The sequence below is a fragment of the Neophocaena asiaeorientalis genome, unplaced genomic scaffold (assembly GCF_003031525.2).
Source record: "Neophocaena asiaeorientalis asiaeorientalis breed wild unplaced genomic scaffold, Neophocaena_asiaeorientalis_V1.1 scaffold781, whole genome shotgun sequence".
In the NCBI taxonomy this organism is placed as follows: Eukaryota; Metazoa; Chordata; class Mammalia; order Artiodactyla; family Phocoenidae; genus Neophocaena; species Neophocaena asiaeorientalis.
Window position 1 is genome coordinate 389506 of NW_020172994.1, and position 22244 is coordinate 411749.

Here is a 22244-nt window from a genome sequence, read left to right on the forward strand (position 1 = left end):
TGATTTATACTCTAGGTCCAACATATAACAAGTTCCTGTTACTCTATATACTTCCACACACTTATTATTTTCAGTCTTTTTCATTTTATATCAAAATGTGACTAAGTACTGATACCTTAGTTTGGTTTTAATTTGCATTCCTCTGTTTTAGTGAGATTGAGAGCCTTTTTATATGTTTATTGGCCATTTGGATAACCTCTATTCTGCAGTGCCTGTTCAAACTTCTTGACTATTTTATATTTTGGACATAAACCTTTTTCAGGGATTGCAACTATATAACCGTATGACAGCCTTTTTTTTTTCTTTTTGAGTTATAATTGACATATGTTAGTTTCAGGTTTATAACAATGATATTGGTATACACTGCAGACTGATCACCACAATCTGTCGAGTTAACATCTGTCACCGTACATATTTACAACTTTTTTCTTGTGATGAGAACCTTTTAATTTTATTTTTTTATTAATTTTTATTGGAGTATGGTTGCTTTACAATGTTGTGTTAGCCTCCACTGCACAAGAAATGAATCAGCCATACACATACAGATATCTCCCCCCTTTGGGACTTCCCTCCCATCTAGGTTACCACAGTGCATTAGGTAGAGTTCCCTGTGCTATGCAGTAGGTTCTCATTAGTTGTCTATTTTATACATAGTATCAATAATGTATATGTGTCAATCCCAGTCTCCCAATTCCTCCCACCACACCCCTTTCTCCCTTGGTATCCATACCTCTGTGTCTCTATTTCTGCTTTGTAAATAAAATCATCTATACCATTTTTCTAGATTACACACATAAGCGTTATTATACGATATCTGCGAGAACTTTTAAAATCTACTCTCTTAGCAACTTTCAAATATGCAACATGGTATTATTACCTATAGTCATCATGCTATACATTATTACATGCCCATGACTTATTTTTTTAATAACTGGAAGTTATTAAACCTTTTGACTCCCTTCAGCCATCCCCACTGACTCTGGCAACCACCAAGCTCTTTTCCATATCCATGAGTTCATGCGTTTTGTTTTTTAGATTCCATGTATGAGTGAGATCACACGATATTTGTCTTTCTCTGTCTGACTTATTTCACTTAGCACAATGCCCTCGAGGATGATCCATGTTGTTGCAAAATAGCAGATTTCATTTTTTTTTTTTAATGGCTGACTGATATTTCTGTGTGTGTGTGTGTGTGTGTGTGTGTGTGTATTTTCATCCATTCACCTATCAATGGACACTTAGGTTGTTTCCTTATTTTGGTTATTGTAAATAATGCTGCAATGAACATATATGAACAGGGTTCATATATTTTTTGGGGTGTTTTTGTTTTCTTTGGATAAATGCCCGGAAGTAGAATTGCTAGATCACATCACAGTTTTATTTTTAATTTTTATCCCACAACTGTACACGATGGTTCCCTTTTCTTCACATCCTAGCCAACATCTGTTATTTCTAGCCTTTTTGATAACAGCCATGCTAACAGGTGTGAGGTGGTATCTTACTGGGGTTTGGAGTTGCATTTCCTTGATGATTAATAATGTTGAGCACCTTTTCATGTACCTGCTGACCATCTGTAAGTCTTCTTTAGAAAAATGTCTGTTCAGATCTTTTCTTTTCTTTTCTTTTCTTTTTTGTGGTACGCGGGCCTCTCCCGATGCGGAGCACAGTCTCCGGACGCGCAGGCTCAGCAGCCATGGCTCACAGGCCTAACCGCTCTGTGGCATGTGGGATCTTCCCAGACCGGGGCACGAACCCGTGTCCCCTGCATCGGCAGGAGGACTCTCAACCACTGCGCCACCAGGGAAGCCCTGATCTTCTCATTTTTTAATCAGTCTTTTTGCTATTGAGTTGTATGAGTCTTTTATATATTTTGGATATTAACCCCTTATCAGATAAGTGATTTGCAAATATTTTCTCCCATTCAGTAGGTCACCTTTTCATTTTGCTGATGGTTTCCTTTGCTGTGCAGAAGCTTTTTAGTTTGATGGAGTCCCACTTGTTTATTTTTGCTTTTGTTGCCTTTGTTTTTGGTGTCAGATTCAAAAAATCATCACCAAGACGGATGTCTAGGAGCTTATCGCCTTTGTTTTTTTCTAGGAGTTTTATGGCTTCAGGTCTTAGGTTCAAGTGTTTAATTCATTTTGAGTTAATTTTTATGTAGGATATAAGACCGTGGTTCAGTTTCATTCTTTTGCATGTGGCTGTCCAGTTTTTTCAAAAACATTTATTAAAGGGATTGTCCTTTCCCCATTGTGTATTCTTGGCTCCTTTGTCCTATGACTGTCATTGTGATGCTATTTTGATGATCCAATGGTCTTAATGGTTTTTTAATGGTCCAAAGTTTTTAATGATAAAGTAGTCAACTTGATCAATCTTTCCTTGTGGTTAGTGCTTTCTGTGTCTTATTTAAAATATTTTTCTCTACCTCCAAGGTCATGAAGTTATTCTCCTGTATTATCTTCTGGAAGTGTTACTGCTTTACATTGAGATCAAAAGCCCAAAATGAATTGATCGATTTTGTATATGGTGTTTGAGGTAGAGATCAAATTTTGCTTTTTTCCCACATGGATATCCAACGGACCTGGCGCTGTGTGTTCAAAACACTATCCTTCACCCACTGCTCTGCAGGGCTGCCTTAGTCTTAAATGAAGTATCTACATATGTATGGGTTATTTCTTGGCTTTTTATTTTATTCCATTGGTCTCTTTGCCTATCCTTGCACCAACGCCTCATATTCCTAATTACTGTGGTTTTTACAAGTCATGCTATCCCGCAGTTTTCGCATCATGCTCTTCAAAATTGTCTTGAAGAGTAAGTATAACTTTCAGAGTTTCAGAGTTTAAAAAAAAATCTTGGGTTTTGAGAAGATTGCCCTGGATCTATAAATCAATGTTGCTTTCAAGAATGTTTAGTTTTCTGTGTAGGTCTGACACATATCTTGTTACATTTATTCCCCGCTATTTAAAAATCCTTATTGCTTTTTTCTAAAAAATTCCATTTTATTCACTGCTTATTGTTAACATTTCATTGTATTTTCATTTTGTATTTCCCTTATTTTGAGTGAGACTGAGCATCTTCATATATTTAAAATCTATTTATATTTCATTTTCATGTTCTTTGTCTTTTCTCCTCTTATTTACTAGAAACTTAATGTATTTAGGAAATTAGCCCCTGTGATTTTTAAAAATGTGCAAACATATTTTCCCAGTTTTTCTTTTGACTTTAGAATACAGTTTGAAAATACACTTTTCTAAAACAATCTTTTAAAATAGATTATTAATATCTGTAAAAAGGCATATCGAATATTTTAGAGACTATTACTTAAATATGTTGGAAGTTTAAGGTAGCTGGAAGATGATGTAAAAAGTGGGTTTATAATTTAATTTCTATTCACATTGATGTTTGGTATCACTTACCATTTTTTTTCTCTTGTCGGATGATATTATGACATTCTGCATGTAAGAACTGTAAGTGGTCTGCTACCATTCGTTGCTGACATTCATGAATTACTTTAGTATATGAACTTGGATGTAAGTATTTTCGACATCGAATTTCTTCATCTTTTAATCTACCTAGAACCTTTAGAAATATATTCTTACAGTCAGAAACTACTATGAGAAAACACCTGTAATATCAATAAGTAACTTACATGGCAAAGTAACTTACAAATTAAGAATTATATAACTAATTTAAACTCACATTCCACAAGTCATTTCAAAATTTTATTAAGCTGCTAGATGTCACCTACATTTCAGCACTGTCTTATGAACAGCACGGTCTTATGAAAAGTTAAATGGTCTGCATTTTGCCCTCATTTATTGACCCCAATCATCCTACATATAGACAACCTATATGCAATAGGAAACATGGGTAAAGATCATTAAAAACCAGAATAGGTGGTCACTTTATGAATATTTAACTATCAAACTAAAAAGTAATTTACATCAACTGGATCATGTAGATTAAGCTAATTACTTTATGCTGATTCATCTTACAAAACAAACAGTATGTACATGATAGTAAACTATCGCATTAAATATTCCACTAAATTTTTTTTTAAGTAAAAGAAATTTAGTCATAGTCAAATATTTCAATCAAGATCTTTATTAAAGCTTATCCTATTAAAAAAACACCGAGGTACAAACAATACACTGGTTAACATCAACAAGAACCAGATAATAAAGATAATAGCCAGAGAATCTGGCTAATTTCTACCTCAAAAGAAAAACAGACCTAGCCATGTTTAGTATACAAACATGACTTTAACCTGCTTATGGATTAACTAAATGAAAAAGAAATTAGAATGTGGGTCTGAGGGAGGCAAGGGAGGATGAGAATAGGAAAAAAATAAAATAATGAAAACGGGGGGCAGTGTGCATATCAATAAAAAGTAGATTAAGTTTGGAGTGCCTCAATGCAGGGCTTCAAATAAACCACCTGTAGCTGGCAGAAAAAGCCAAAACTAGAGGAAAGATACAGAAAGGGAAGTAGGAAGGCCATATGAATTGTCTGTTAATTAACCTATTCTTATAAATGTTATTTTCCAAATATAATCTCCAATGGCTTTCCTTTTAATAGTTTGAGATCTAGTTTACATATCATATGATTCACCCATTTAAAGTATACAATTCAGTGGGTTTTGGTATATTACATTATTAGTTCTTTTAAATTGTGGTAAAATATATGTAACATAAAATTCGTCATTTTAACCATTTTTAAGTGTACAATTCAGTAGCACTAATTATATTCACAATGTTGTGCAACTGTCTATTTCCAAACCTTTTTCATTACACCAAACAGAACCTGTGCAACCACTAAGCTATAACTCCCTATCCTCCCCTCCCAATAACTTCTAATCTATAATACTTTCTGTATTATTTTGTCTATTCTAGATATTTTATATAAGTGGAACCATACGATGTTTGTCCTTTTGTGTCTGGCTTATTTCACTCAACATAATATTCTCAAAGTTAATCCATCTTGTAGCATGTGTCAGAACTTTATTCCTTTTTCAGGCTGAATGATATTGCATTGTATGTATACACATTTTGCCTGTCTTTTCAACTCCTGAAAGGCATTTGGGTTGTTTCCATTGTTTGCCAACAGCCTGTTTTTGAGAGCCAGATATAACGAGGAGAGTATGTATCCCTGATATTCTGTGTGTACTTCTCAGGATTGGATCTAGAACCTTTAACAAAAGTCTAAGATGTAAAAAGGGCTAAGTGCTAAGACCCATTGGCTTAGTGTAGCCTGCACTTAACGGAGTAAATGTCCTAGATAACTTCCTCAAGGTCCCAGAGCTAAAGAGTGACAAAGCATGAAAAGAATTAAACAACTCAGACTTCTGGACCTGGGCTTTGTGGAATATTCACCATTGTATCATATCAGTAAGTACTGATACTTCCTGACCTATGGCCTATGGAAGCCTCACTACAGCTATTTCACTTGAAACATTTTACCTTTTCTTAAAATATATATATATTTATTTATATATTTACTTGGTTGCACTCGGTCGTAGTCGCGGCAGGCGGGCTCCTTAGTTGCAGCATGTGAACTCTTAGTTGTGGCATGCATGTGGGATCTAGTTCCCTGACCAGGGATCGAACCCAGGCCCCCTACATTGGGAGTGTGGAGTCTTAACCACTGCACCACTAGGGAAGTCCCCATTTTACCTTTCTTAAAGGTAAACAAACTAACAAAAATCATCTGATAATAAAATGCTTGAAATCCAACACTGCTGATGAAACAATCTAGTTAAAATTTCTAACATATCTTATCTGATGACTGAATTTATAATCTCACTATTCTTTTACTGAGAAAATATACATGGAATTATAAATATGGTTATCAATGTGTTGGTTTAATGATTAAAATTTCTCGTGGAGGTTTTTCTCAGCCTTCCACAAACTTAACAGACCAAAAAGACCAAGTATCTAGAATTATTATATTTTTACTATTTTTTTCCTTCCATTTTAGAGGAAGATAAAAACCCCAACCCTTAGCTTTTGTACTTAACCTATTCCCTTATCTACTAAGCACAAAATATAGTTTATTTTGCCAAGAATATGAATATATATTCATTTTAAAGACAAGCAAATCCAGCAATCAGGATTTTATCAGAAAGCATCAACCACAATGAAAACTGGAATAGCACCTTTTCTATGGAAAATGCCATAGCAGGAACAATGATTTATCAATAGGTGTTGTACATTAACTATAACTCAGTGTAATGATCAAAAAAACAGAACTTTTTCCATCAAAAAAATATATTAACTAAGATAACTAATATTAAATAAAACCATGCCTGATATATAATAGATGATGTAGTTAACATAATGTTTTCTTACCTTTTCCATATACTGTGAGCAGTTTGATTCTTGTAATAAATTTGAAGCTTCTTGTTTGTAATACTCTCCTGTTTCAGTCAGGAAGGGAGACTCAAAGATTTCCTGATAAAACTAAATAAATCAATTAAATCATATTTAAAAAATTAGAACAGGCAACTTAAGAAATTAAAGGTCTAATTATTTATGTTTTTAAAGGAGGCTTTTTACCTTTAAGGGGAATTTTTTCTTATACTGTTCAACATGAACAAAGGAGTTAATAACCCCATGGATTACTTTCTGGTTTGGGTCTTCTCCACCACGATCACTAAAACAAGGTATAACACAAAACATTCTTGAGAATACAAATATCTATAGGAATATACCAAAGTATGCCACAATATGGCTGCTTATTCTATTGGTCTAATCACATTATGTATAAAGCATTTTAAAGGTCAATGCACACGACGCTTAAAAATGATTTTTCATATTGCAGCTGAGTTAATATTTATGATAGTTTATGTACACATTAGATGTCATTTCAATAAACAACAGAAAAGCTTAATTGTAAAATTAAAGATACTATGTTGACACTAAGATGATACTTCTTCAATTTTAATAGAGTAGCTATGAGCCTATCAATTCAAGACTTTAAATACCAGTGGTTAAGAATATTTGAATTTCACTCACCACAAACTCTATTACTAGAGGATGTGGTCTGAGAATGCAGTCTTTGAACCATCACAAGTATGCCTACAGTAACCTGATGAGACTCATTCCTCAAAGGTACACTAATACAATATATCGCTCATTGAAATGACTAATAACTGTTGTTCTCTCTCTAAGAGGTCTGCCAGAGCCACTGAGTTGCTTTCATTTAAGCACAAAGGTATTTCTCAGAAATTTAGTGAGATATGTTTTAATATTTCTATATTCTGTTACAGTTACAAAGGGATCTAAAGTCATCTCAATTATTCATGTGACATTTTGGTAAGTTCCTACTTAGTCAAGGGTACTACTGTGATGCAAGTCTTAATCACAATAAGAAATGAAGGTGAAGTTTGGCTTTTATAATTACAGAAATAGGAAAATGAAATAGGAAAAAAATAAGAGTGGGCCTAAAGCCACAGTAAAACGGTCTGGCTCTATGTTGGAAGTTTCTGACTCCAGTAATAATACTCAAATCAAACCATTATACAGTCAAAGGTTTACCTTTCCATGGTAATCTTCCACCTCACTTTAAAATATTTTTTTCTTTGAATTAATAATTATTTTACAAAGAAAGCAACAGAAAAATATATTATCATCATTTCCTAGTAAAATCTTCTGGTTTTCGTACTGGGATATAAAGATTTTCTAACATTTAAGAAAAGTATTGTGGCAATTACCTTTATATATCAGTGTCCCTCCCTGCCTCTGCCTCCCTCTAATCTGTCTCCCATTCTGTCTCCCATTAATTATCTGGATATTCTGGGAAAAGTTTGTTGTGCTTGAATTAATATGGCTACAGTCCTTCTGACAGTCACAGAAATGTAGTTACAAAGTCTACATTTTGATATAAGAACTAATAAGAACGATGAGTTCATACAAGGTGACACATGGTGAGCTCCTTTCCTCTGCTGACCTTCCCTCTTAAGCCCAAATTAAATCTGCTGAAATAATGATATAACCTATTCCATTGATTTGGAGCGCATCACTTTTTGCCTTTTAACTTTGTCTGGGACCAAATGAAAATCAGTCAAAAGTGAGAAATATCTAAATATTTGGAAAATCAGGTTACCTAAAATTATTTTCATGACCAAATCCTACTGTCCCTGCTCAGCACCAGGAAAACGTCCACTGCTGCTATTCTCAGCACTCCTGCCATTTGTTTCTGACCCCAAAAGGCCCAGAGAAGCGGGAATCAGGTAAGGTAGTGCCTAGAAAGAACATCGACATTCCTACTGCTTAATAACTAAGTTGTCCTCTCCTGTAAGAAGAACATCTGAACTCAGAAACTCTTAGGCATAATATTCAATTCACCATACACTTTGATAACTGCACAAAAGGTACAATAGAAAATCATTGTAATTTATTTCTATTAGGCTGACAGATAATGAAAATAAACTGAAATGATGCTAAGTTAGTACTATATAAAAGCAATGACTAAGCTGGTTATCTGAATAAGCTCTGGTCACATCTAAGAACAGTGATCCCAAGAGACGAGCCTTGAGAAAAGAATATGAAGAATTTTTAGAATATGGCTCATTATTTGATCTTGACAGAACTAAGTGGAAAATGCCTACAACAATCATAATGAAATCACTCAGCTGGGAGGATGGGAACTAATAGGAATAGTTTATTGCAGCCCCTAAGACCAGGATTTTGGAGTCAGACTACCTAGGTTCAAGTTCTGGCTGCATTAATATGTCACCTTGTGCAGGTGCTTATTAATCTTTAGTACTCAGAGATGTCCCCTTCTGTAAAGTGGGGGTAAGAAATGTATGTGCTCTCATGAGGATATGGTAAAGATTATGCATAATCCAAGAAAGTATGTAGCACAGTGCCTGGTACATGAGTAAACCATCAATAAGCTAGTATTTTAAGTACAGATAGGCGCAAAATGGAAGCATTTTCAATAAATTAGAGAGGAGAAGAAAGCTAAGAGACCAAAAAAAGCACTAACTGTGATTTTAAAACCAAGGCATTTTAGAGAGCAGACCAGGTTTGTGATGGTCTTTAAAAGTTAGGTTGGAACTCTCAAAAGTCCTGATTCTGATATGCGACAATGGGTAAATTAATCTCTTGATGAAACTCCCATTCACCCCCTATGATTAAAATGAGAATATGGTTCCAACAAATTAAATGCAGCCTCCTGCTCTCACTCCAAATCTGAGAAGTGACAGGAAGGATACTTTTTAACACTCCATTGTTGGCTGTAGCCCTTGGACCTGTAGAAATTGAAAAAAAGAGAATGAAGACTAGACAGCACAGAAAAACAAAATTACGGACCAAAATGCACAAGAGAAAGAACTGCTAAAGGGAGGGGGTGGAAGATAGTGAAGGAGGACAGGCAAGAAGTGGTGTTACTGAAAGCGGGCTGGCACAAAACCAGCAAGGTCATCAGCAGACTAGCTGCTCTGCGTGTCCCTGCAGGAGCAGTGAGTGTGGTGCCACGAGGAAGGGAAGTGCCTGCGCCCAGACTGCTCCAGACTGCACCAGACTGCCCCCAGACTGTGCCCAGACTGCTCCAGACTGTGCCAGACTGCCCCCAGACTGCTCCCAGACTGTGCCCAGACTGCTCCAGACTGTGCCAGACTGCCCCCAGACTGTCCCCAGACTGCGCAAAACTGCGGCCAGACTGTTCCAGACTGCCCCCAGACTGCGCCAAACTGCCCCCAGACTGCTCCCAGACTGCCCCCAGACTGCGCCAAACTGCGGCCAGACTGTTCCAGACTGTGGCCAGACTGCACCCAGACTGCGCCAGACTGCAGCCAGACTGCACCCACACTGCTCCCAGACTGCAGCCAAACTGCTCCAGACTGTGGCCAGACTGCGCCAGACTGCCCCCAGACTGCTCCCAGACTGCACCAAACTGCGGCCAAACTGCTCCAGACTGCGGCCAGACTGCTCCCAACTGCGCCAAACTGCTCCCAGACTGCACCAGACTGCTCTGGACTGCACCCTGACTGCTCCCAGACTGCCCCCAGGCTGTGCCAGACTGAGCCCAGACTGAGCTAGACTGCCCCCAGGCTGCTCCAGACTGCTCCAGACTGCACCCAGACTGCGCCAGACTGCACCAGACTGTGCCCAGACTGCTTGACCCCAACCCCAGAGCACCTCAGGAGGCACTGGAAAATCAAGGAAACAGTTCACCTTCAGACTGGCAAGTCTTGATGAGTAGTAGAGAAATGGGTTCCCATACTCTGCCTTTGGAAGAACAGGTACTTTACAGAGGGCAACATTAATTCTAAATGCACATACTCTATGGCTCCAAACATCTGCACCTGTGCATGACAGAACCCAGAGTTGTAGTAATGGAAAAGCTGGAAACAACTTAATAGACATTACTAGGAGAAGAGTTTAAAAAATGAGGTAGAGCCATACCAAATATTATATAGAGTTTAGGAAGAATGAGGAAGATCTCTACGTACAAACATAGAAAAATTATCAAGATATAAAACTGAATTTTAAAAGAAGTACGTCATAAATGATTTTCAGAAGTTAGAAAAAAAGAAAAAATTCTATACTTAAGAAAACAGAACAATATTCTGTATTGTATTCTGTATCATATTTATTTCTCTACATAGATATAAAAATTCATAGGAAAAGGTTTGAAAAGACAGTTAACCGAATGATAACAGGGATTACCTCTGTGGAGAGGAAGATTGAGGAAAGGATCTGGAACACTCAAAGGTTTTCAAGAATGCATGTACATGTCATTTGTGTATTTGGAACTAAGTTTTTCACTGAGTAGCTGGTACCAGGTCTGGGGAAGAAAATGTACAAGATAAGCCTGGAATACACTGACATACTAGATAGCAAGAAAGTTATCAATGATGACTAGGGTCACTTCAAAAAGGCTCTGGCACCAACTAACCAAAGAGAGGCTATTTAAACTTTAATAAAGTTAGACAATGAATAGGAACAAGTCAAATATATTTAAGTCTATAAGTTTCATCACAGTATGTTGGAAAAAAAAAAAGCTAATTGGCCACTTTTTGAACATGACAGCAAACCAACTCATTATCCTGACAACTCGGTAAAGAAAAGAAAAGAAACAAGCAGTTATTTCACCCTTCCTATATGATAACCAAATAGTAGATAAGGGTAAGAATATTTTTATAAAATTTTTCAAGTTAAAAAATGAAAACCGAATGACAGAATTAAGGTGGCATTTTTTTACAAACCCCAATATACTAAAAGATGTCAGCATTTGGCGTCAGTGGCTGCTTACATCAAAAAAAGAGTGAAAAATCAGACATTACCAAAGAACAAAATATCTTTGGTTTTGCCGGCAAGAACCAACCTGAGTCTGAGTAAAACACTGAACTGCCAATTTATAGGAAACAGAGGACAAAGAAACACGTATAAATGGGCCTCATGCATGCAATCACCAAAATCCAGACAGTGGTAAAATCTAAAGATCAAATGGCCAGGATTCATGAACAAATAAGTTACAAGTTAAAAAAAAAAAGGGATGGAGGAGAAACCTATTGATTAAAAGATGTGTTAGATTAGAAGTCTGGGCACAGTCTGGTGCAGTCTGGGGGCAGTTTGGCACAGTTTGGGGGCAGTCTGGGTGCAGTCTGGAGCAGTCTGGGGGCAGTCTGGCACAGTTTGGGGGCAGTCTGGGTGCAGTCTGGGAGCAGTCTGGCACAGCCTGGGTGCAGTCTGGAGCAGTCTGGGGGCAGTTTGGCACAGTTTGGGGGCAGTCTGGGAGCAGTCTGGAGCAGTCTGGGGGCAGTTTGGTGCAGTCTGGGAGCAGTCTGGAGCAGTCTGGGGGCAGTTTGGCGCAGTTTGGGGGCAGTCTGGGTGCAGTCTGGGAGCAGTCAGGGTACAGTCTGGAGCAGTCTGGCGCAGTCTGGGCGCAGTCTAGCTCAGTCTGGGCACAGTCTAGAGCAGGTTTTTTTAGGATAGACAAGACTAAACTACAGAGTCTAGGAATGCACACATGGGTGAAAAAACCATAAGGAAATAGAAGAAAGTGATTGCCTCAAAAGTTGTGTAGTGGTTACTATGGGAGAAAGGGAGGGGATGGGACACACACAAGGGTCTCAGGGGAGGCTGGCATGGTTCTAGTCCTTAACCTGGGTGGCAGTAACAAGCACATTCACCTTATAATAATTCATTAAGCTGTACATTTGTGTTGTATGGCCTCTTGTATCTATATTTAATTTTACACTAAATGATACACACACAGCAAAATCCCCAAAAGTCCAAAAGAAAACTGTTATAACAATATTAATATGTGACAGAATACAGAAAAAGAGCACAAGATAGATAAAGTTACTACATAACAATAAAAACAATTAACCATGAACAGAATAATCCTGATATTTATTCAACTAACAACAGAGCCTCAAAATTCATAAAACAAAAACTAACAACGGCACCGATGAAAATCCATAAATCTAAAATGAGCTGGGAAATTTAAAACATCTCTCAGAAACTGAGATACAAAAGAATAAAAACTACATTAAATTTTATTTATTTATTTTGTTTGTTTGTTTGTTTTTGCTGTACACGGGCTTCTCACTGTTGTGGCCTCTCCCGTTGCGGAGCACAGGCTCTGGAAGCGCAGGCTCAGTGGCCATGGCTCACGGGCCCAGCCACTCCGTGGCATGTGGGATCCTCCCGGACCGGGGCACTAACCCGTGACCCCTGCATCGGCAGGCGAACTCTCAACCACGGCGCCACCAGGGAAGCCCTAAATTTTATTTTTATCCAAGATATTTTTCCTCAATGAAATCTATAATTTCTTAACAGTTAAGAAATAGAATAACAAACATATGAACATGCCAGAGAAAACACAAATCAGCCATAGCAGCCTATGTTATAGATTGTTCCTAATTCAAAGGGGAAGAAAGAATTTTATTTATAGTTTTTATTTTGGGGTTTCTCTGGTGGCACAGTGGTTAAGAATCCACCTGCCAATGCAAGGGACATGGGTTCGAGCCCTGATCCGGGAAAATCCCACAGGCCACGGAGCAACTAAGCCTGTGCGCCACAACTACTGAGCCCAGGCACCACAACTACTGAAGCCCGCACGCCTAGAGCCTGTGCTCCGCACTAAGAGAAGCCACTGCAATGAGAAGCCCGCCCACTGCAACGAAGAGTAGACCCTATTCGCCGCAACTAGAGAGAAAGCCCGCGCACAGCAACTAAGACCCAATGCAGCCAAAAATAAATAAATAAAATAAATTTAAAAAAAAATTTTTAAACTTAAAGTTTCTACTTTTCAAAGTAGTTCGAAGACTACTTGACACTAGAAAGTTAACTGTGGAGCTACTGGAAAAAAGGAAAGCAATTCTGAATCCATTTAGCATTAAAAAGTCTGTGTTTTCAACAGTATCTTTAAGCATCTAAGCAAATCCTTTTACCTGCATTTAAAAATGTATCTACTTTCTTCTCTCTAATTTCATATTCTTACACTGTAACATTTAGATCCACAAAGTTACAGCATTTTATTTATTAAAATTAAAAACAATGTTAGGTTGTTACTACGCTGAAAGCCCCAATTGGCAATTCTACTATTTTATTATAAAAGACAAGTTATTATATGAATAGAATTACTTTTATCTTTCCTTAGTGAAGCAGACACTGTGAAAAACATGCAGATACACAACCTATGACTACATCACTTGTATCTTTCTTCCTTATATAGGAGGAGCACTTTTACTTTTGGATTATCAATTAAATCTTATGTGTACAGATTTCATGATACCATGAAAAAAATTAAACAATTGTTTCATTGACTCTCTTAAGGAAACAAAAAAATTCTGCAACCTACATTCCACTTTTAAATCTAGTACTTCACTGAAACAGTTTCTCTAAAATGCATGAAGCTGGGATTATTCCTGTAGCGTTTATATACCTCAAAAGAAGCCACCTTTATAGAATACAATTAATCAAAAAAAGAGCCTGGACCTAGTCTGTACCTTAAAAGCAGAGGATACATGGTTGTTTAGCCTTTTACGTCACTTTATGTTGCTGTCTTGTTTTCCTGCCTGTGACCTTTTTAGACCGTCTTTTCTGATCTACAGAAACCCCACTCCACCCAATACAACTTTTTACAAAGTCATGAAATTGTATTACAGTTTACTGAGCATTTCAGCATTCATGCCTAGTAAGAATTTTCACTTAGCAGAACATTTTGATTTCACAAGAAGAAGTCCTCCATTAGCTTGACAGATAACTTTACCTCTTTCAAGGCTGAGATGGCCCTCAACTTTGTGAAATCTTCCAAGAAGATCAACACACTACCTGTGAGTTGGGGAATTTTTATGATCTGTATATTTCTCTTACAATAAGAAAATGAAGGACAGTTCTATGTGTGATTCTATACAAAAACTCCTAGAGATGAAGATGATGGTGCAGCATAAAATATACCTCTGCACAACCAAAGTTACATTAGGAACTACTCTTTTCCTAAAGGTGCTAACCAAATTAATTCATCTACTGATGAAGCTAAGAGCACACAGTGAAAAGATGGAAAAGGTATATTACTTTGGTAAAATAAAGAACAATTAACTGAGGTAGGGATTATCTAACCCAAGTTGTAGGAAAAGAGCTGTATCATTAGTATCAGATAAGCACCTGAGTGGTGGAAGCAAGCATTTTAGCTAAAGGACAAGTGCTTAAGAATCACAGGGCTAAACAAACGTAAAACCCTGGGAACAGTTTTAAAGCAGCAGTATCTAAAAAATGTTGACGTCCAAGGGTAAACAGTGTACCAAGTACTAAATATATTTAAGAACTAGGAAAGACACATGTCTTTTCTTTTAGTAACTCTTGGCTATTATGATAAAAAATAACCTCTCAGACTACATTAAATAATGTTAGCACTAAGGGAGACCTATCTAGGCAGGAATAAAACCACGTCTATCTGTTAGGGATTGCCGGCATGTCATTTGTCCTTGCTCTGAAATCTTTTCACTGTATAATCCTCTCCACTTCATCTCACCTTTTTCAATCTACTTTTCCCAGTGCTCTGGGCAATTTACCACTCTCTCATCATGCTTTATTGTCACCCTATCTGTCCACGATATCTCACATGACAAAGGGTAAATAGATGTTAAAGCAATGTAGCAGAAAGACCCAAATTGGAAGCTTAAAGACATAGAGTCTCTTTCCGACCTACATCAAGTTCAGTAAGTCATTTTTCCTTATTGAAGTTCAATTTGCTTACTTATAAATAAAACCTGCCTGGCCTCCTTGAGATCAAATAAAGAAAATACGTGTGAAAACACTAGAATACTCAAAGCATTATAAAACCAAAATATATTCATCATTAAGCTTAAGTACTGGAGCTAGGAGTGGAAGAAACATTCTGTGGATTGAAATGACAGGCATAATGGATTTAGAGTTAAAAATTCCAGATTTGAATCTCTGGAATTAAGAAGATGGGAGCTGAATAGAGCAACACAACTGTAAAATGGTAAATTGTACCAATCACCTAGGGTGAAGATTAAATGGGATTCACACGTAAAGTTTTTAGATCACTGCTTGGTACACAGTTTCCATATTTTATTATTATTATTAAGCCTTAGTACCCTTAGCTGTAAAATGTAAGATAATACTTACCTAACAGAGTAGACATAAAAAATAAATGAGATATTAGTAAAGCATGTTGAATAATACGTTAATGGAAACTGATTTTAACAACAAAACCAAAACAAGTTGCCCTAATGTCTCTAAACATATAGTCCCTATGTCTTTTCCAGAATTAGTATCCTACTGTTGTATTATTTTTCTCAGTTATATTTTCTTTAATTTTTTCATAAAATTCATTTTTAACAAGCTAACAATCACACTTAAGGAAAATTTACTAGGTTGGATCAAAATTATATTAAAAGAGACATTTCGGGGCTTCCCTGGTGGCGCAGTGGTTGGGAGTCTGCCTGCCAATGCAGGGGACACGGGTTCGCGCCCTGGTCTGGGAAGACCCCACATGCCACGGAGCGACTGGGCCTGTGAGCCACAACTACTGAGTCTGCGCATCTGGAGCCTGTGCTCCGCAACAAGAGAGGCCGCGGTAGTGAGAGGCCCACACACCGCGATGAAGAGTGGCCCCCGCTTGCCACAACTAGAGAAAGCCCTCACACAGAAACGAAGACCCAACACAGCCATAAATAAATAAAATTCTTTTTTTTTAAAAAAAAGAGACATTTCATTAAAAGTGCATTTAGAAAATTATAACAATATTTTCATTATACTTTTAATGTAAAATAGCTGAATTCTAAGTCAAGAAGAAAGCTAATATTTCTTAGCAAAGGAAATTATACTAGAGCCTGTAACTCTCGTTGGACGTGTTCTTTTAGTCAGTCATAGTTCAGTGGAGAAAGAGGAAGGAAGAAAACTGTTCCACCCTACTGCTTCACTACTGACTTTCCTCTCTCTCATCACCTTTGGAAACAGTAGAATCATGAAAAGTGTGAGTGACAATTTTTAAAACCAAGTTACTAACTCCTACCTCATATTTTCTATTTGGTGTTAACATTAATTATTAAAATAGTCTCTCCTTTTATGGCTTTTTTCCTTAACCTCTCATTTCTTATTAGGAGCCCCATAGTAAGAACAACGCTCTGCTTTTTTCCTCACATAGAAAACTCCATATTTGGGTCTTAATGAAAGCAGTTTCAGAGGGAGTGGCCATTATCACACAGCAATTCACTGGTCTACAGCATTCCTTTCACAGTAGTTCCAGTCACCTAAAATTTATCTGTGTGAGCAATTTCAGTTTCGGATTCCCCAGAGCTGAGGTCTAGTAAGAATCTTCTAGGCCAGAGCTGACCAAGAATGTTCTACGCTGGACTCCACAGGATAACTTACTTGGTGCCAAACGTTATTCACACAGCAGTTAGGTAAAGAGTCAACCACTCTGGGCCATGAGGACAGTGGGAAGCCCTTTTCTCATAAATTTACCTCACAAGTTAACTGATTATTAAGGTGACCAACAACTGGAAGAATCTGTTTTTCTGAGTAGGTTATTGTCATCAGGGTTTCAGCTGAGAATATGTTCAAACAACTCAGCACTGCCTACAAGATCCAAGATGTTTCAGGATTACAAAACAAGTCACTTCCTTCAGGGACTTATTTATTTACTAAGCTTATTAGGTCATAGTGAAATCTGCCCCCCAAAACCAAAAGATTATAAAACAATTTTAAGATATTGGCATTAGAATGGAAAATGAGGCTTGTTACAGTAAAATGAGGCCTATGTGCAGTTGACAGCCATGCAACCGTTCACTATTTTAGACCATTTCAAACAGCAAATTAGAACTGACTCAGGAAGATCAATGTCAGTACTCACTTTTTGATTTCTCGGAGCAGCATTCGGATGAGGATGGTCTGAAGTGGTTCAACCATCAATTTCCTCCACATATCCAATGCTAGCTGCCAGGAAAAATGAAAATCATCAAGGCTGAATTACTCAGTATTTGATTTAAACATTTGTTCAAGACTTCTTTTAAAAGTAAAGACACCCATCAAATGAAGTATTTGTAACTCTACTTCAAAATTCAAATAAAAATTGAATATAAGGAAAATAAATTTCTAACTTAAAATGACAATGACTATCATATCAGACTTGTACAAACAACAGAATTAAGCTTTTATCATTAATTGAAAATCTTACAGAAATAACTGATTTTTATAAAACCTTAATTTATTGATTGTTAAATGCCCAATATTAGGGAAGGGCTATAGACACCAAAACTATAATGGAAACAAAGGAGTTATGTTAAATAAAATAATGTGATTTGGCTGTTGGCTGGTTTTTGAAATCATAACACCTCTCATACAAACATAAAAGTTAATTTAAAGAATAATAAAATAAACATACCTGTATTCAACAATTTAAGAAATACGACTTCACCATTACTGTTGCCCCAAATGTCCTCCTCCTTTCTTTCCCCTCAGAGATTATCACTATCCTGCGTTTTGTGTTAAATCATTCCCTTCCTTACAGCTCTACCAAGTGTGTAACTATCCCCATATGATATTTTTGAAGTTGACTATTTCTTTTTTTTTTTGGCCGCACCACGTGGCATGTGGGATCTTAGTTCCTCAACCAAGTATCAAACCTGTGCCCCCTGCAATGGAAGCGCAGAGTCCTAACCACTGGACCACCAGGGAAGTCCTGAAGTTGACTGTTTCTGACCTTGATAACAAAATCACATTGTATGCTCTTCTATGTATGATTTTTGTTTTGGTTTGTTTTGTTTGTTGTTATTTTTAAATTTTATTTATTTTTTGTTATTTTTTAATCTTATTTCTTATGTATAATTTTTTAACTGTAACTTTGTTATTGAAATCCAACCAAATTGATAGAGTTTATAGTTCAATCACTGGCATTGCTATATAGTATCCTCTTGTATGAAGACACTATGATCAGCTTTTACTTTCTACTGCTGATGACACTGTTTGTGATCCCAGCTTTTGCCACTGAGAACACTGCGGCTGTTCCTGTATTCACCTTCTGGTGGTCATAAGCAAGCGGTTCCCTGACACACACCTACGAGTGGAGACGCTGGCCGACAGGAGCAGGCACGCGTGTAGCTTTACTAAACAAAGCCAAGTGGTTTTCCACTTTACACTTGAAGCCAACATCCTGACAACAACTGCTACTGCCAGGCTCTGGTCAGACTCTGCCAATGTGATGGACATAAAATGGACCTTCTTCACGTTTTAACTGGCAATTTCCTGAATAAGGCTGGGCATCTTTTTATGATTTTTGTGCATTTCAGTTTTCTTTTTTCTCTGTAAACTGTCCATTCATCTCTTTTGCCCATTATTCCATTAATGTTTGTCTTGTTCTCAATGCGACCTCGTAGTTCTTTATATATCGTGGAAATTAATCCCTTGACAGTTTTACATATCGCACTTTGTCATAGTTTGTGACTTGACTTTTGAATTTCTTTACAGCATTTTTTAAGTAAAAATATATTATATTTTAATGTGCTCAAATTTATCAATCTTTTCCGTTATTGTTTGCATTCTTGTGTCTTTTAAGAACTCTTTCGCTCCCTAAGGTCAACCTTGAGGAGCTATGTGTCGTCCTATGCTGCCTTCCAAAGTTTTCAAGTTTTGCCTTCACACGAAAGCCTTTAAACTCCAATAAATTTTTCTCATACAGAGTACAAGTTATTCCAGTATCAAAAACTGATTGCTCCTAAAAAAAAAAAAATTGATTTCTCCTGTTTCCAACGTAGCTGCATCCACACAGGTATGATTCTGTTTTCAGCCTCTCTACTGTTTCCCTGGGATAACTTTTTTCTGATCCACTGGTAATTTTATAAAAATAAGTAAAAGCATCTGTTTTCCCACAAGGAACAATCTTCAGGTTTTGCCTTCTTTTTCTTTTTAATTAGCACAAAGAAGATAATACATAAGAAAATGGGATTTTATAGCTGTAGCAGGAGGGCAAACTGGTAAAGCCTTTGAAAGGCAAGGTGGCAGGGCTATCAAAGTTCAGGCTGTGCTTTGACCCAGAAAATCCACTTCCCGGTACTCACTCCATGAAAATTTCTGCTCATGTACCAGCAGATATATACACAAATATAACTCCATGATTGTAAGATTTCTGTTTACTTTACTCATTACCATATTCCCAGCATATAGTACAGTGTCTAGCACACAGAGGGATTCAAAAAATATTTAATAAGTGAACAAATGAACAATGATGCTCACACAGTATTGTTTGTGACAACAAAAAAATGAAAACTGAGGGGAATAGTTTAATAAATAATTAATAATTATTTGATATCCCTACTTGTTAAACAAAAGGCAAGAAATACAAGTTGCAGAATTTTATGTATGCTCGAATGTCAAAACTATTATGTATGTATATATATATTTATATGTAAATGCACAGGTAAAATTCTGAAAAGATATAAATCTAATTGTTTATAGTGATTTCCTCTGGGAAGAGGAGTGGGCATGACAGTGTTAGTGATAAGGAACGATTACAAAATAAAACATTCACTTATAATCCTACAAACTAAAGCAACTGCTATTAAGATTCTGGTATTTCCCACTGATCTGTTTCCCTACATCCTTTCCCCTCTACAGCTTTATTCCTATTAAACATATAATGTTGTGTCCAAATGTTTTCAAAAACCATTGTCCCCTTTGTTAATGCTTCTATTAACTGTTTTCTACTAATTTATCCCTTTGCTTACTTTCATAACAAAATCATATTGTATATAGTCTTCTATGTGTGATTTTTATTGGATATTGGAAATTTAGACTGTTAGCCCATTAGTCACCCTTATTAATGACTGCAAGGAATACTTTTAAACATTTAAACTGTTTTTTCTGTATTAGTTTTGCAGTACAAATTACCAGACGTGGGATTACCTGGTCAACAGGTATTGAACATTTTAAAGTCTACTTTAAATTGATAAATTTATTGATAAATTTGATTGATAAATTTCTTTCTAAAAGAGTTATTCTAATTTAAATTTCTACTAATGCTGCATCTTAGTTGTTTATTTCCTTCACTGACACCCATCAAAATTTAACATTAATTTCTCTACTTTGTTGGCATCTGCTTCCCCATGAGGAGAGCGGACCTTCTGTCTGTTCACCATTGTATCCCCGATGTCTGGCTACTCGATAAATATGTACGACATGAATAAAAAAACACTGCACTAGGGCCTCCCTGGTGGCGCAGTGCTTGAGAATCTGCCTGCTAATGCAGGGGACATGGGTTCGATCCCTGGTCTGGGAAGATCCCACATGCCGCGGAGCAACTAGGCCCGTGAGCCACAACTACTGAGCCTGCGCGTCTGGAGCCTGTGCTCCGCAACAAGAGAGGCCACGACAGTGAGAGGCCCACGCACTGCGATGAAGAGTGGCCCCCGCTTGCCACAACTAGAGAAAGCTCTCGCACAGAAACGAAGACCCAACACAGCCAAAAATAAATAAATAAATTTTTAAAAAAACACCACACCAGAGTATTTCTTGCATAGTCAGTATATGTTTTATATATTATTATAATTTTCCACATTTAAATCTGAACTGTACCTCAAAAATTTGAGTGAATTGGTTGAACTGCACAATTTATTGTTTTACTCTGAATTTCTTTACTTTTTTTTTTTTTTTTTGCGGTACGCGGGCCTCTCACTGTTGTGGCCTCTCCCATTGCGGAGCACAGGCTCCGGACGTGCAGGCTCAGTGGCCATGGCTCACGGGCCCAGCTGCTCCACGGCATGTGGGATCTTCCTGGACAGGGGCACGAACCCACGTCCCCAGCATTGGCAGGCGGACTCTCAACCACTGCGCCACCAGGGAAGCCCTCTTTAATTACTTTTTAAAGTTAAAATAAATTTGTTGCACCCACAAATTTGTGTTTCCTCTCTTTTAGGTTCTCTTTTAAGTCCATGTCCTTCACACTTTTCAACCATAAGAGTCTCAACATTTTCTAAATACTTTTTATGAGATTTTTCATACAGCAGAACTATTAACCTTCTGTCATTCATCCATCATTAATTTAACTATTAAAATAATACTCATCACATCTTTTCTGTTCGTCTCATCTATCTGAAGATTCTTAGGAAATCATAACAGTATTTCATTTACTTAACATTCAGGATATTTTTTTTTCCCCCTTTGGCCACGCAGCTTTCAGGAACTTAGTTCCCCGACAAGGGATCGAACCCACGTCCCCCTGCATTGGAAGCACAGAGTCTTAACCACTGGACCGCCAGGGAATTATTCCCTAGGATGTTTTAAATCTTGACAATTTTAAGATAGTCCACTCAGTGTCCTTAAGAAAAGGACAGTGAGTCAAATTTCCTCAGTATATAAGAACACTCTTATGTTTGCCAGTCATTTAAAGAATGTCCTACCTCTCCTATTTCCATAAGTGGTTCATTCATATCTACACCACCATAACCATACTGAAGGTCAGCTTCTGTCAATTTATTCTTTTTAATAAACTGGGTGTTGAGATACCTGAAAAACAAATACAATATCAATAGACACTGTCAAAATCAGTAGGAAAACAAGTAACGTGCAACTTTAGAGCAATAATTTTAGGGTTATAATCAACTGTAGAATAGTTCAGTAATACATCCAAAAGAAACTAATTATATATAAATTAGAAATATAATTTTTAAAAAAGATAAAAATTACCAGCCCAACTCCCTTTGCTAGGCCCTAAGAGACAAAGAGTAAGACCTCTAGAGTAGCAAAAAAAAAAAAAAAAAAAAACCC

General features: G+C 37.0%; 1 protein-coding gene across 3 annotated transcripts in view; it reads right to left on the bottom strand.

The window, feature by feature from the left end:
• CUL2 (cullin 2) overlaps positions 1 to 22244 on the bottom strand; it is an 81411-nt gene that overhangs the window by 21963 nt on the left and 37204 nt on the right. For all 3 annotated transcript variants that reach the window (XM_024742281.1, XM_024742280.1, XM_024742279.1), the window contains exons 5-9: positions 21878 to 21983; positions 17338 to 17420; positions 6555 to 6651; positions 6348 to 6458; positions 3417 to 3579 (exon numbers count right to left, since the gene is read on the bottom strand). In XM_024742281.1, coding sequence (XP_024598049.1) covers positions 3417 to 3579; positions 6348 to 6458; positions 6555 to 6651; positions 17338 to 17420; positions 21878 to 21983 — 560 coding nt within the window. The remainder of the gene's footprint in view (positions 1 to 3416; positions 3580 to 6347; positions 6459 to 6554; positions 6652 to 17337; positions 17421 to 21877; positions 21984 to 22244) is intronic.